The 13,244-nt window shown below is 40.0% G+C and overlaps 1 protein-coding gene across 1 annotated transcript; it reads right to left on the minus strand.

Moving 5' to 3' along the window:
- Window positions 1-1,040: 1,040 nt before the first annotated feature.
- On the minus strand, window positions 1,041-6,180 carry LOC108969589. Its single transcript, XM_018934388.1, has 5 exons — window positions 6,059-6,180; window positions 4,599-5,383; window positions 4,386-4,543; window positions 4,110-4,323; window positions 1,041-4,033 (listed from the first exon to the last, which is right to left on the minus strand). The coding sequence occupies exons 1-5, from the start codon at window positions 6,178-6,180 to the stop codon at window positions 1,041-1,043; spliced, it is 4,272 nt and encodes a 1,423-aa protein (XP_018789933.1).
- Between the last annotated feature and the right edge of the window lie 7,064 nt (window positions 6,181-13,244).

The following is a 13,244-nucleotide window of genomic DNA, read 5'->3' on the forward strand; positions in this document are numbered from 1 at the left end:
CTAGCTCAGTGATTTTGAGTTTAGGCAACATATTTCTTATGGTATGAATCCGGGGTCATGACCAGGTAAATATCTTCACCAGTCAATTCGCCGGGTTCGAAGAAAGTATGGCAACCAAGATGCTTCAATGATAATGCGTGAGTGCCAATGAGGCAATGTTGAGTTAGGACATCTGTCACAGCGGCCATGTGATTCTTGCTAAGAGCTAGTAGCGCCATAGATCTTTTGGACTCCGCTCTGGCCCAGTAGGCTTTCGCAACCGCTCATGTGTTGGTTGCTGTTAAACGCTTACTGAGCTTGGGTGAGGCCCATAGATCCAACGCCCGAGTGCACACTCGACAGGGGAACATCTATTCGCTCCCATCCCAATGGTATTTAGGTATGGGTTCACTATTAGTGAGCTCAAGGACTCAATATCCGATCGGATATTGGAGTGGTTGCATACCTTTATAAAAGCAGTCGCACTTCATTGCAGTACCTGCTACCTAATAGTTGCCCCGTTTGCTAGAAAGGTAGTGTAGTGATCTGGCAGTCTGAAATAAGAGTCGATTGAGTGCTTTCGACACAAGACTCCAATTTTAATCTTCTCCTTAAGCTTCGATCTATCCGTGAAAAAGTTCACTGCTCCTCTGCGCCGCCCACATATCTCTCAGAGGTATGTTCACAGGGAAGACTCCGCTAGGAGTTAAGTTTTGGATGTAAACTCAACAGATTTGAACATAAGCCTTTCACTTGTAATAACAGAATGACTGAATAAATTGTCCTACATATATGATAATATTTTATAAATTTTTTTTTTCTACTAATTTAATAATTTTTGTACTGAGTATATAAACGATAACATTAATGTTAAGCACTTCAGCAGATGATGTTAAGTGCGGTATAAAAAGAAAGATTTCATTAATGATTCCTGCTATGATGTTACCAGTTTTGGCCCCTAAAAGTATCCTGTAAAATGTACCTCCCGTAGCTAACATACTGTAACTGCAACAGCAAATTTGAACATGAAAATACCAAAATTTATGTTTTTGACATTTCAATTACTCTTCCTTCGACAACTTTTCATCATCTTCTTTATTCTTCAGCTCGTCATGGCAAATGAAAGCTTTAAGTGCTGCTTCAACAAAAAAGCAAATAACATAAGAAAAAACACATAGAAAAAATAACTCAACCGAATCATAAGCAATATTTTTATATTTCTCGCGTTCCTCCTCGTACGTCTCCAAAGTCGTCACGCCCATGTAACACATGACAATGCAAATGGTTATGGCTAATTTAACGGTCCAAATACAAGTGCGTTCAAAGCGATTGAAGGGCATTTCACCATATTTCCATGGACCAATGAGAGCCTGAAATAAATACCATTGAATGAAGAGACTTTCCAGCGTATTACGAAAGTTGCGTCTGAAAGATTGCGAGCCTTCACGAAAATTTGTTGCATCCAAAACTAAAGGTTTCGTGGTTATCCATTGCTCGACTTCGAAAGTACACATAACCTCATTGGCGTAATCCTCAATAACGATGTTGCGACAATACCAGCTAGGATAACGCCCGGATTTGTCACGGCGTATGCTCAGCAACAGTGGCTGCACTAAATCATCACCGCTTAGCGGTAAACGGAGAGTGCAAGTAGAGTTGCGCACGAGATGAGGATCCTGCGGATTCTGATACACGACAAATTTGCGTGTACCTTGAGGCAAAGCAAACATTAGAATGATATTGGCAGTAGTGCCAGCATGCCAGTGGCCACCGGTGCTTATGTGCACATTGACACCATATTCCATGTGGCACTCTTCCTGGTCGAGCAAGGTCATTAAGTCACCCTTGTGATGGTGTAGTGTATAGTAAGCCCACCAGAAGAGTGCAGTGAAAAGTGGCAAGAGTGCCAGGAAAAACAACACCGCATAACCGTTGGTGGGCAGATGTGTCAGCACCTGACGTGAACCGTCAGTTTCAAAGGCGGTTTGTGCGTGCTTTTTCCCCGCAAACGTCGACAAATGATAGCAACTGCAACTCAAATTCTGGGCGCCGGTTAAATTCAATTTGGGCACACAACCAGCGGTTGACCATTCGGGATCACGCAACTTGAAGTCCCACATGAGGCATTTCAGCATTGTGGTTTCGAATTTAAACGATTTTGGCGAAGATATTGCATCTGCTGCCATCACAGCGAGGTAAGCCCATGCATTGCCGCCCTTATTGTTTACCACATGAAATGTGTTCTTCTCTGGCACGATCTCCGTGGAGCTCCGCACTTGGTGGCTGCGCGGCTTTGTACACAACTTTAATTTAACACATAGACGTGTCGTGGGATCGGAGAATTTGACAATCGCGGCACTGTTTTCCGGCATCTCAATGCGATAAATAGGCATATCTAGCGTGTCATTAACATAGCCCTCCACTATATTGGTGCTTTGTGCTGGCGTCGTGGTGCTATCGGATAAGGTCATGCGAAACTCAATAGGATTTTCCAGTATTGTCTCTTCTCTCAAGGGATCAGCGCTGCTGTATACGCTAAACGCGATTATGCCGGTGTCCAGCGGTTCCGAATCGGGATACCACCAAAACGGGTTTCGCTCGAAAGACACTACTTGAAAATGTAACTGTGCACTTTGCAGCGTTTGTTCAAGTTCTGCGAGCATCGCCGAAGGCATTACTATTTCAATTTTACGATTTTCAGTTTCGAAATTCAGCATTTTTGTACCCTCGATACTGAAAACGTCCACCTTAACACCCGGTTTGTCTAATTTATAATGATCATCCGTGGGCTCGTGCATTACTGTGCTCGCTACACCCACAAAATGTAGACAACGAAATACTTCGAATATAACATCCAACCAATGCCCAATACGCGTAAGCACCATCTCGTCGAAATCTGGCAGAGGCGCATAACTTTCACTTAGACGATTTGCCGAACCACTGCTCGCTGGTTCGATTCGTACGACCGGTGGCATATCTTCTAGCTTAGCTGAGAACTCAGCAATCATGTCTACTACCTGATTGTTGAGCAATTCATAAGGTTCAGGCAGTAGCTCCTGGTACTCCCTGTCCACAATGATGAAGTAAAAACCATTTGCGATCATACGCAGGAATTTGGTGAAAACTGTGACGCGTTTATTGTCCAGCGGCTGCAGTGGCGCCAAGAAATTTCTAGTTATTTTTGTTAACTGCTCGACGCGCAGCAGTGTTTCCAGCTCGAGCCACCTTAAATGATAGAATATGATCTCCGCCATTGCCAGCGTGCGCATGTTTCGTGTCAACACCTCTGTTAGCACCATGGCGCGCTCGACGTCTCCGTCCAGCAAGAGTTTGGCTATATTACTTTCCGGTCGAGCTAGTAGCGACTTGAGTGCCGCTTCATCTTGCGGCACTTGCATGGCGGTCACGCTGACAGCTGCTTGTGTCTCGGTGCAAGCGAAAAGACAGTCACAAACCACAATTTTAATGCTGCTCGTCACTGGTAGTCTGGTATTCATTAGCCGTTCGTTTGTGCGATCGAAGATGAAGGTTTCGGCTATGTATTGATACGAGAGAGGCATGTTGGGATCTTCAAAATCTGTGCATTTTATATGAAACTCAGTCTCATATTCTACGCCATTATTGGGCTCAACCTTGCACTGTCCACCCTCAGGTGGTGCATTGTGCATCAGCTCAATTATAACCTTTCCATTCATTCCACCACTTGTTACCGATGCCTCAATTTTGACGCTTCCGCTGTTCGGTGGCATGAAGCCGAGACGATGTGCGCTCTTAAGTATACCACTGCCACCCGTTACTTCCCATGTAATCGTAGGTGCTGCCGTACAAGTGACGCAGCGCATGCGTAGATGCACCTTGCGTCCGGCGGCAAACGTACCCATTTGACAATTTCTTACACACACGATGTACACGTAATGCTTGGGCTCATTTGTAATTTTAATGACTTGTTTTGCGACATCTTGCTGCGTTACGCTGACATATGAGCTAACTCGAAAGCTAAATGTGTAAGATTTTCCGAGTTGAAGTACGCCGGCTGGTACATGAAGAATGCTGCCTAAAAAGGCCGACAACAAGGGAATACTTTTATTATTTTACTGAATAATAAAGTAATTAAATGAAGTTTTACCAACCTGTTCCCATATGTGGACCACAGTAGTTACTTGAACTGTCATCGCTCGATTCGCAACTCCATTTGTACTTCATTGTTTGCTCAACAAAAGGCGAGAGACCGAAATCCCGGCTCTTTGAGCCATCCAAATAAAATGATTCACGGACGCCCACTTCACGTATGGTGCCACCTAAGATAAAAGCCGAAACTGGTTTGGACATAATGAATATGTAACACTGTTAAACAAAAGGAAATATTACTGACGGAAAGTTAAAAAAGTAAGGCCATCAAAACTCACCCGAACTTTTTTATGCACCACCGTGTCGTCAAAGTATTCATCCACATTTGCACGCACCATGTAGGACTGTGCCACAGCACCCTGATAGTTGAACCATAAACGGTAGGGCTTGACCTTCAGCTGTTTCTTGCCAGTATTGCCGAAATCATACAGTAGAACTGAAATTGTGATCAAAATCACTAAAATATATTTTTAGGAAACTTGCATCCTCACTTGTGCCGACGCTGTTGTGCACAGTCCACTTCATTTCGATACGCGAGTTGGGCGCACAATGCCTGTGTATGATGGCATTGAAGACGTTAAAGCGCGCTATATCTATCATGAGTGGTTCCTGCGGGTCAGAGCCATGCATGAAACCAATGTCCGGTATGCAAGGCACGTCTGTGGGTTGTATAATAAACAAGGGAAAGGTGTGCTCATATAGTGCATTTGACTCCAAATCGGCGACACGCACGGTTATGCTCAATGTACCCGCTTCCCAGAAAGTCTCGTAGCCTTCGTGATAGTAACCGCTTTTATATGGTAAACGTCCAGCGTGTAATAAACCCAATGAGCGAGCGACAGCCCTCAAGTCCCTCGAATATCGAAAGCCACTTCTCCGTTTGGGATAAGATTCAAAGGTGTCGATGAGACAATTTGAAGTATATGCCTCGTAAACGAAATTTGTTATACCCAAAGTCTCCACGGTGAGCAGAAAGTTCTGCCGTTCACCAAACACACCGACCGGATTGAAAAGCAAGTGCATTTTCGTAAATGTCGGCATATTCTTCATGTTGCAGTGCTGTCCGCCCCAGGTGTCGACACACTTGCAGATGAATTGCCCCAGTGCCGGTTCACAGGTGGCACCGTTACGGCAAGGGTTCGCCTCACAGTGGTTAACGAATTCTTCACAGCGCGGTCCGCTGAAATAGTCGGCGACGCAGGCGCATTGTATGTCATTGCCGTCGAGCGCGCAATTGCCGGCGTTGTTGCAGTTACCGATGGGACAGAGTTTTTCACTAGCATGCCGACGCCGTGGTTGAAAAATTAAAACGGTTAGAAATAATATGTTTTCAACAAAATATTTCATTTTTGCAACGAAATCTCACAACCAAAAATATTTTATTTGATTAACGCGTTTTTCAAAATTAAATGAGCAAAATCTCGACGCATTTTTTCTGCGCCGCTTTGCAAATAAAGAAAATACTATTTGATTGCTTTGAATTTCAAAGTGGGAATTTTATTTGCATAAAAATGACAACCTTTCTCTAAAATATCGTTACAATCCCCGAAAGTAGTTCTTAAATCGGACAACTGAAGCATACATCTGTTATACAAACTGTTTTCCTCCACACTTGGCGAATGTGAAGGATCGATTGTTGGTAATCAAAGGCAAAGTACGACGCATTTTGCGGACTGATTGGGGTCTGGGTCGTCGTGTTGTTCGAACCATATATCATGGCTTGTTTGTGGCCTGTGCCACTTTATGATTGGAAGCAGTCACGATCGTCTTGGGGTGCCAAAAAATCTTCTCAATACTGGGGTTTATGATACTTGTCTGTTTGACCGTACCGTCTCAATGGTCAATAGTTCTAATGGTCGAGTGACTTATGAGTACAAACGGGACGTTGGGTTTGTTAAGGGTAACCCGAACTTCAGAGTTTGTCTGAGCCTGGGTTTTCTGAGAGAGGCACCTATCTAATAGGTCGGCTCTTTCAGTGGGGCGGGGGTAGAGGGTGCATATAAATGCGGAATGCCCGATGTACTCGGATATTAGGGATATTGTTGGTATGGGGTTAGCTCGATTGATGGACATTTGGATGTTAAGAGTTTGATCTCCACTAGTCGGAATGACGAACAGTTAAGGTCGTATGGGCGACGAAGGCGTTTAATTGAGAATTAGGGTTAGTTTTAGTGTAAATGGTGTGTGTATGGTATCCAACCCCTGGTCACTAGAAGAGGGCAGTATGGACGTTCAACAGGAGTTCGCTACAATCTGCTCATGCCGACTGGTCTCTAGGGCAGTATCGTGCGGTTAAGACCCGAATGCATTGCAACCTCGATCCTGTCACTAAGTATTTCTGATAGTTTTTCTAAAATTCTCAGTTGAGAGAATAATCTGTGTTACACAATTGAACTCAAATTTATTGATAATATGAACTCTCAATTCATATCTAAAATCTTCACGCAATCACTCACACTTGCAATTCCCAAATCAATTAAGTCCACTAACGAAATACATGCGGTAAGTACATACTGACACATACTGTTCATATTTGTATGTATTTCGCACACTCTCACACATCCCATAAAATGTTAATAAACGATTTATGGCTTCGCTATCAGCCCGACAGCAAGCGAAATGTTGCATGAAATCGGCAACTTAACACCAAAACAAATGCGGCTGCGCACTTCATAATTTCGAGTGCATAAACAAATGCCAATTCACACCAAAAACAAAATGTATATACATATGTTTTAGAGAAACAAATACGATATTATTGTTAGCTGGTCAGCTGGGCACATTTGGAAATATATTGGCTGGCATCGTGTCACACTCGCGATCCCCTCTTCCGTGTGTAAATTGTGCGCGCGTCTGTGGCTTTTTGTCATAAATTGAAATTGGTCACGAATGCGTGATAAATTCACTTTTATTTTCAAAGCGAGAAGTCGCAACAGGAACACCGGTGTGCAATGCAGCTATATACTTACATCCATAATTATATTTGTACAAAGCTCTGTCTAAGGGGGTTTTCTAAATGCTAACACACAGCTTTTTGTATGGAAATATTTGAGTATGGAGATGTGTATATAGTATAGTATACATGTGTTTATACTTTACACACATTCGGACACTGAGAAACAATGTCGCTGATATGGCTCGATATCTTTCGCTTTTATCACTAATGGACACAAATTTCTTAGAATACAATATTTGACAAAAAGAATGCAAAATATTTTCGACTGTGCGGTTTATAACTACGACTGTGAGTTAAATGCATTGTGATTTATTTTTTGTTTGATATACTGCTTTAGCAGAGTTCAACGGCAATCGTATGTGAATGTACTGTATTATGTACATTGTTGTAACATATGCTAGATATGATATTTTTGTTTATATTATGTTAGGAAGTTTATATATAAAAAGTTATATGAAGGTTTGGAAAGCAACTTTCTTGAGTGTCCTTCTGTTTAATCACACTACTAATTGGTATTCCTCAATTCATTTAAAAACATCCAAATGTTTAATAAGGCATCTTGAGGGAATGAAATACATTGTACGGGAAACACTTCATAGCGTAGTGAATCATTCAGAAAATAAGAGAAAGATATAAAAATAATAGAATCGTCCTTCCATTATCTCAGTTTCGATTAAAAACCGATGGAACTATTCAAATATAGTGACACGGACTCAATCTATACTTTACTTTTGGCTCTTTTCTCAATGTGTGGCTAGGAGCGACCTGTCAAATAAGTTCTGATTAACTTAAATAGAACTTCTTATTTCGGCAAAGACAATTCAATCAGAACTTAACTGACAGAGGGCTACTAACCATGCATTGAACAAAACGGTTTTGATGGCCCTTAGGTCAATAAATTGTCAACGAAAATGTTGGATCTCACTAGACACCCCCTATCTATTCATTTACGTTAATCGCTTTTTCGACGGTACAAAAAGGTATTATTGTATACTTCGACTTTGGCATCGCTGAAAACCTTACATGGAAGAACATATCTCTTGGAGTAACTTGTTGAGAGCTGTACTGAATACAACTTCACACATATTATATAATTTAACCATGCAGCGTGTTCGTCATAAAAATAGCATGTTTTGTGGCTGCGCGAAACCTCATTCTTCCTTCCTGAAAGTATCACTTTAGATTAAGAACCTAAAGTAGGACTGCTTTTGTCTTTTATCGAGGTCTTCCGAGTATATAAACCTAAGAACAGACTATACCGTAAGAGATAGTTATTGTGACCCTTATGTACTTCAATAGCAGTCTTCCGACTGTGTATATAATCTTCAGCTCTAAAAGTACTCAAAGTAAGAGTTTAGTGGGAGTTAATTGTCGCGACGTCGTTGCATCTTAAGAAAGTGGGTGTGCTTTAAGAACAGGGGGGACATTGGTATATATTATAAAAAATGAAGTCAGCCAAACACTCTTTATCTATGTGATATAATTCAGGGAGGGCTAAGGATGATATCTCATTCGATTAGTTAATGATTAAGTTATTTTGAGTGAAAGCATATAGTATTGGGTTTCGAGAGGAGCTGCTCATTTCTTGCTCAATTTCTAATATTTCTGCACACATTACATATAAATATAATGCACTATTCTGAATCTGTGAGGAAATTTAAATCTAGTTCTACCAGTGTTGCATGAGTCTACGCGTGCGCCTGACAGTGGCACAAACGCGTCAATGCCATCACTTTACCTCAAACATAACTCAATAATTCTTAATAAACATATATAGCGATATATATATATGTATGTGCATATATATTCGTGTTTTATGCACTGTTAGCTGCTTGCAGCATTTGATGTGACATGACAATCCATTGCCAAGTACCCACCAACAACAGCAGTAACGACAAGTTTGCATCAGTCACAAGAAAAGTAATGTCAAAACAACTGCAAAAACAATAACAACACTCAAGCAGCAGCGCATTTCATTAGAGCTCAGCTGTGTCTTAACCCGATCGCAGCAAATTATACTAAAGTCTTCCAGATTGCAGGTTGGTGGCGAGCACATTGCCTGGCAGCGCCGGGCTGAGTGGCAGGCGGACAGCTAGGCAACACGACGGCTGCGTCATCCAAATACGAGAATGACGGACGCCGCCGTTGTTGTTGACGGGGGGGTTTTAGGTAAGAAAAGGGTAATTTCGTCAAGCAAACTGCCTACGCAGCTGTGACAAATTGTCGTTGCAAGCATTATTGGTGTCGCTGCCATTATTTGGTGTTGTTGTGGACGTAGTTGTGTGTGTGCGCTGCCAGTAGTTGGTAAATTTCATGTAAAAATGGTCGCTGTCGCATTTCGACCAGCAAGCGTTGATTGTGTCGCTCTTGTTCAATGCGCAACACACGCTGCTGTGGCATGCATGTTTCTGCGGAATATACTCGCATATGCCTGCAGTTGTTGCGCTGTTTTGTTGCAGCAATCAATCTCAATTGCTTCACTTTTTCAGTCATATCTCTTCGATCATTTCGGGTGACAAAATGCTAACTATTTTTCTTCAATGTGTTGCTCTGCACTGCTCTCTCTCCAGCGTCTCCTGCGTGCAACAGTCCTCTCCTTTTGCCAGCTCCATGTTCATTGCAGTTTATTTTATTATATTTCATTTATTTTCCATTTTTATGCGCTTCGCTTTGTTGTTATTGTGGCTGCAACAATTGTCATTCTGGCCATGGTTTATTGCTAATGTCACTTCGGTCTATATGCGATTTGTGTTTGAGTGTCTTTGTGTGTTGCCATTTGCTTGCTTTGCCACCGCTGTGCTTTGTTGTTGCCCACATGCTTGGCGTCGCGCTCATAAACACATTTCAGATGAGATTTTTATTGCAATTGTAACAATTGTTTGCAAGTACTTGGCGATTGTTGTTGCTCTTGTCGTTTGTTTGCCTAAACAATTATTTATTTGCGGTCTCGCTGATTGTTTGTCTCCTTCAATGTCGCTGTCGTTGTTGTTATTTTTGTTGTTACTGCCATTGTTATTGTTTTTTTGCTGCTGCTGTTGTTGCAATAACTGTGTTGTTGTTGTTTTCATTTTCATTACTGTTATTGCGCTTGTTGTTGCTGTCGCTGCTATTGCCATTTCTTGTTGCTGTTGTTCGCTGCTGCTGCATGCTCAAATGTGTTCATGTCTATTTGCATGTTGTCACAGGATTTTCGATCAAATAAAATGTATGCAACAACAACAATAACAATTGCAACAATTGTGTTTCACATACACATACGTTTGGGATACAAACAATCTGGGGGCAGTCAATGACAACAAAATGAAAGGTAGACATATTTTGATCTGTTTTCTGATTTGTTTACAACTGCAACAAAATAGAAAAGCAACAGAAGGACATAAAATAGGTCAGCAAGACACCTGCGTTCGAATAAGTGGCTTAAATTTTCATATCATATTTATGCTAGAGTAAGTTGGGCTTTAAACTTCGAGGAGGCAATTTCATTCGTCTCTCCAAATTACACTCCAAAGCACTTGTGATAGTAAAATGTTTGCCTCTACTTTGGATCTGTGTTATTAATGGTTTATTTGCTTTTCATTTGGATATGCGATTGCTTTGCGATAGTATTTGAGTTCCTGGTACACATAGAGAAAGCTCCGAATCCAGCTCACTATTCCACTATTAGCATCGTGAGAGAGGGACGTATATCTCAGTTACAAAGCGTGCTGCCAATATTAAATCTTCTTGAGGTTGATTCTTAAAATTGAAGAGACTAACAAAGGGACTTGTTGTTGACAGCAGAAATTATTTGCAGCCAACATGTTGTAGGGATGACAAGGAGGATATGCAGCTTGAATCCAGGTTTTGGATTTCATTATTTCCTTTTTTTAGGAAAAACAATACAATCTTTATATAATAAAATTACGTATCACGTTGTTTGTCCGCGATGGACTCCTAAATTACTGAACCGATCTCAACACAATTTAGCACACTGCATTCATAAATAAAAAATACGGCAAAAGCTCTATTAAATGGACGTTCTATTAAGCGGTATATGAGACTAGATTACATAATATGGCGTTAGAGTACACAATTTTTTAATTTGTTACTAAAAAAATTACCTTGGCAATTTTGTGATTAGTTGACTTAGTAATGATGGAGCTCGAACGGTGCTTTTTTATATCCAATATTTCGTTAGAGCTTCTCAGATATCTAGAACTATTTTACATACCTTTAAAACTGAAAAATTCAAGTGTATATACTTTTCGAACTTAATTCCCTCTTACAATCGTTTGGTTTTTTCAATAAATATAAATAGCTTCTTGAACTTCGAAAGGCTTCCACTCTATATTATCGAATGTTTGCAGTATGCAACAGCTTTGTATGCAAAATTATTTGCATTGATTCGAGCAATAATCAAATGATTTTCTTTCGATAAGGTACTTATTTACTAATTACTTATCATTTCAATGCTTTGAGAAAGTGTCACAATCAATGAGCTTGCCTGTAAGTTCGATGTACATTATTTATGTAACAAAGTTTGCATAAAATTAAAAAAATTCTCACGCTTTATCGATAAGCAAATTGCACTGATGCGATGTTTGATTTTGCAATAGATATTTATAACCTTTATACCTTGAGCAATAACTTCAATAATATCGTGTATAATATATTTATTAAATCCGATTTTCTCATCATGTGATAATAGCTCAATCCTTTCACAATGGAGTCCATTTAAGGAACGGTATTCAATCCAAAGCTTGTCAAGAGTTAGCTGACAAAGTTATAGCTCATATATTCCGAAAAGCGTATGGAGTAATACATCAGCTATCTTGAAAAAGGAAAAAATATCAGAAAAGACTGTTAAAGATGGTTATTGCAACATTTGAGGGATAATTTTTACGTGAAATTGAAGTAGAAGAAGATTAAAAAAGAAACAATGACAAAGTTTGTAAGACTTGAGTGTAAAATTTTTTCCGTATTCTCTGGACTTGGTCTCTATGACTGTTGAAAGTTCACAGACTAAGTGAAAAGGTAAAAAGATAAGCGAAGAATAATGGTAGAAAAATCGGTATCATTGGTGTTACATCCTCAGTGACAACTATGTTGAGTAATAAAACCCACTTTAACACAAAAATGTGAATAGTCAATAAATGCAAGTTCTATTATGAACCACCCAACCAACAATGTACCAGCTTCCAAAAGAACAGCAAAAACTGCAATAGTCCATAGAGTGCGGACGCCTGCGCAAATGTGGGTAGCTCATAAAAATTCACTAATATTTTTGTCACTTGCAACACCGGCAGCTATTAATTACAATTACGATTGCAATGACACTGACAATTACACACAAGTGAAAAATGGTATATTAAATGCTCACCACGCTTTGGTTCATTCACACACAACCGGTTGAACGCACCGCAAGCCTCCAAAACATATCTAAAGAGAGACAAGTGGGTGCTAGAACCACTCAGCCCGCGGCGGTTTAAATTTGGCACATGTTGCAAGCAAACCGATGAGTAATAACGGTATATGTGTACGAGTATTATATATTGAGTATTCATATGTAAGACATGACGATGTGTGTGTAATTAACTCGGCTAAACTGGCTTAATAGCCGAATAGCAGGAAAATGCTGGTTGGCAACACAGTGTACGAATATTGGCGGTGTTTGGCAAAGATTTTGTGATAAATGTGTTAAGCTTCTAATGGGTGCTAGTGTTGCCGCAGGTATGAGTTTTTACTATTTATCGTTATTTACATACAATTAAATAATCTATGTAGACATGTAAGTAAGTTTTTAATTTTTCCTCTGATTTTTTTTTAGTTTTTCAACTTTTAATTTATGAATGAAGAGACTTTTGAATTTTCAAATATTTTTTTTTTTTCTATTCTATATTCAAATTCGCTGAATTGCGCGTGTGTCAAAAATGTTGACATACAAAATTTCTCCATAGAGAATACCTATTACATATATAAGAGTGTGCATATGTGTAAATGAATGACAATAAAATAAATAATGTGAACGTGCGTGAATCGCTATGAACTTTGAATAACTAAGCGTACAAAACAGCAAACAAATGCTTAAAAATATATTAAAAAATAAAATTAAACAGTCAGGTAAAGTGTAAAGAAATCTTTGCCTCATAAGCAATATTTGTATACACAAACATACATACCAACAATTAGATATATGCGAAAC

Source organism: Bactrocera latifrons, unplaced genomic scaffold (genome assembly GCF_001853355.1).
Source record: "Bactrocera latifrons isolate USDA-ARS-PBARC rearing strain unplaced genomic scaffold, ASM185335v1 scaffold_26, whole genome shotgun sequence".
Classification (NCBI taxonomy): domain Eukaryota; kingdom Metazoa; phylum Arthropoda; class Insecta; order Diptera; family Tephritidae; genus Bactrocera; species Bactrocera latifrons.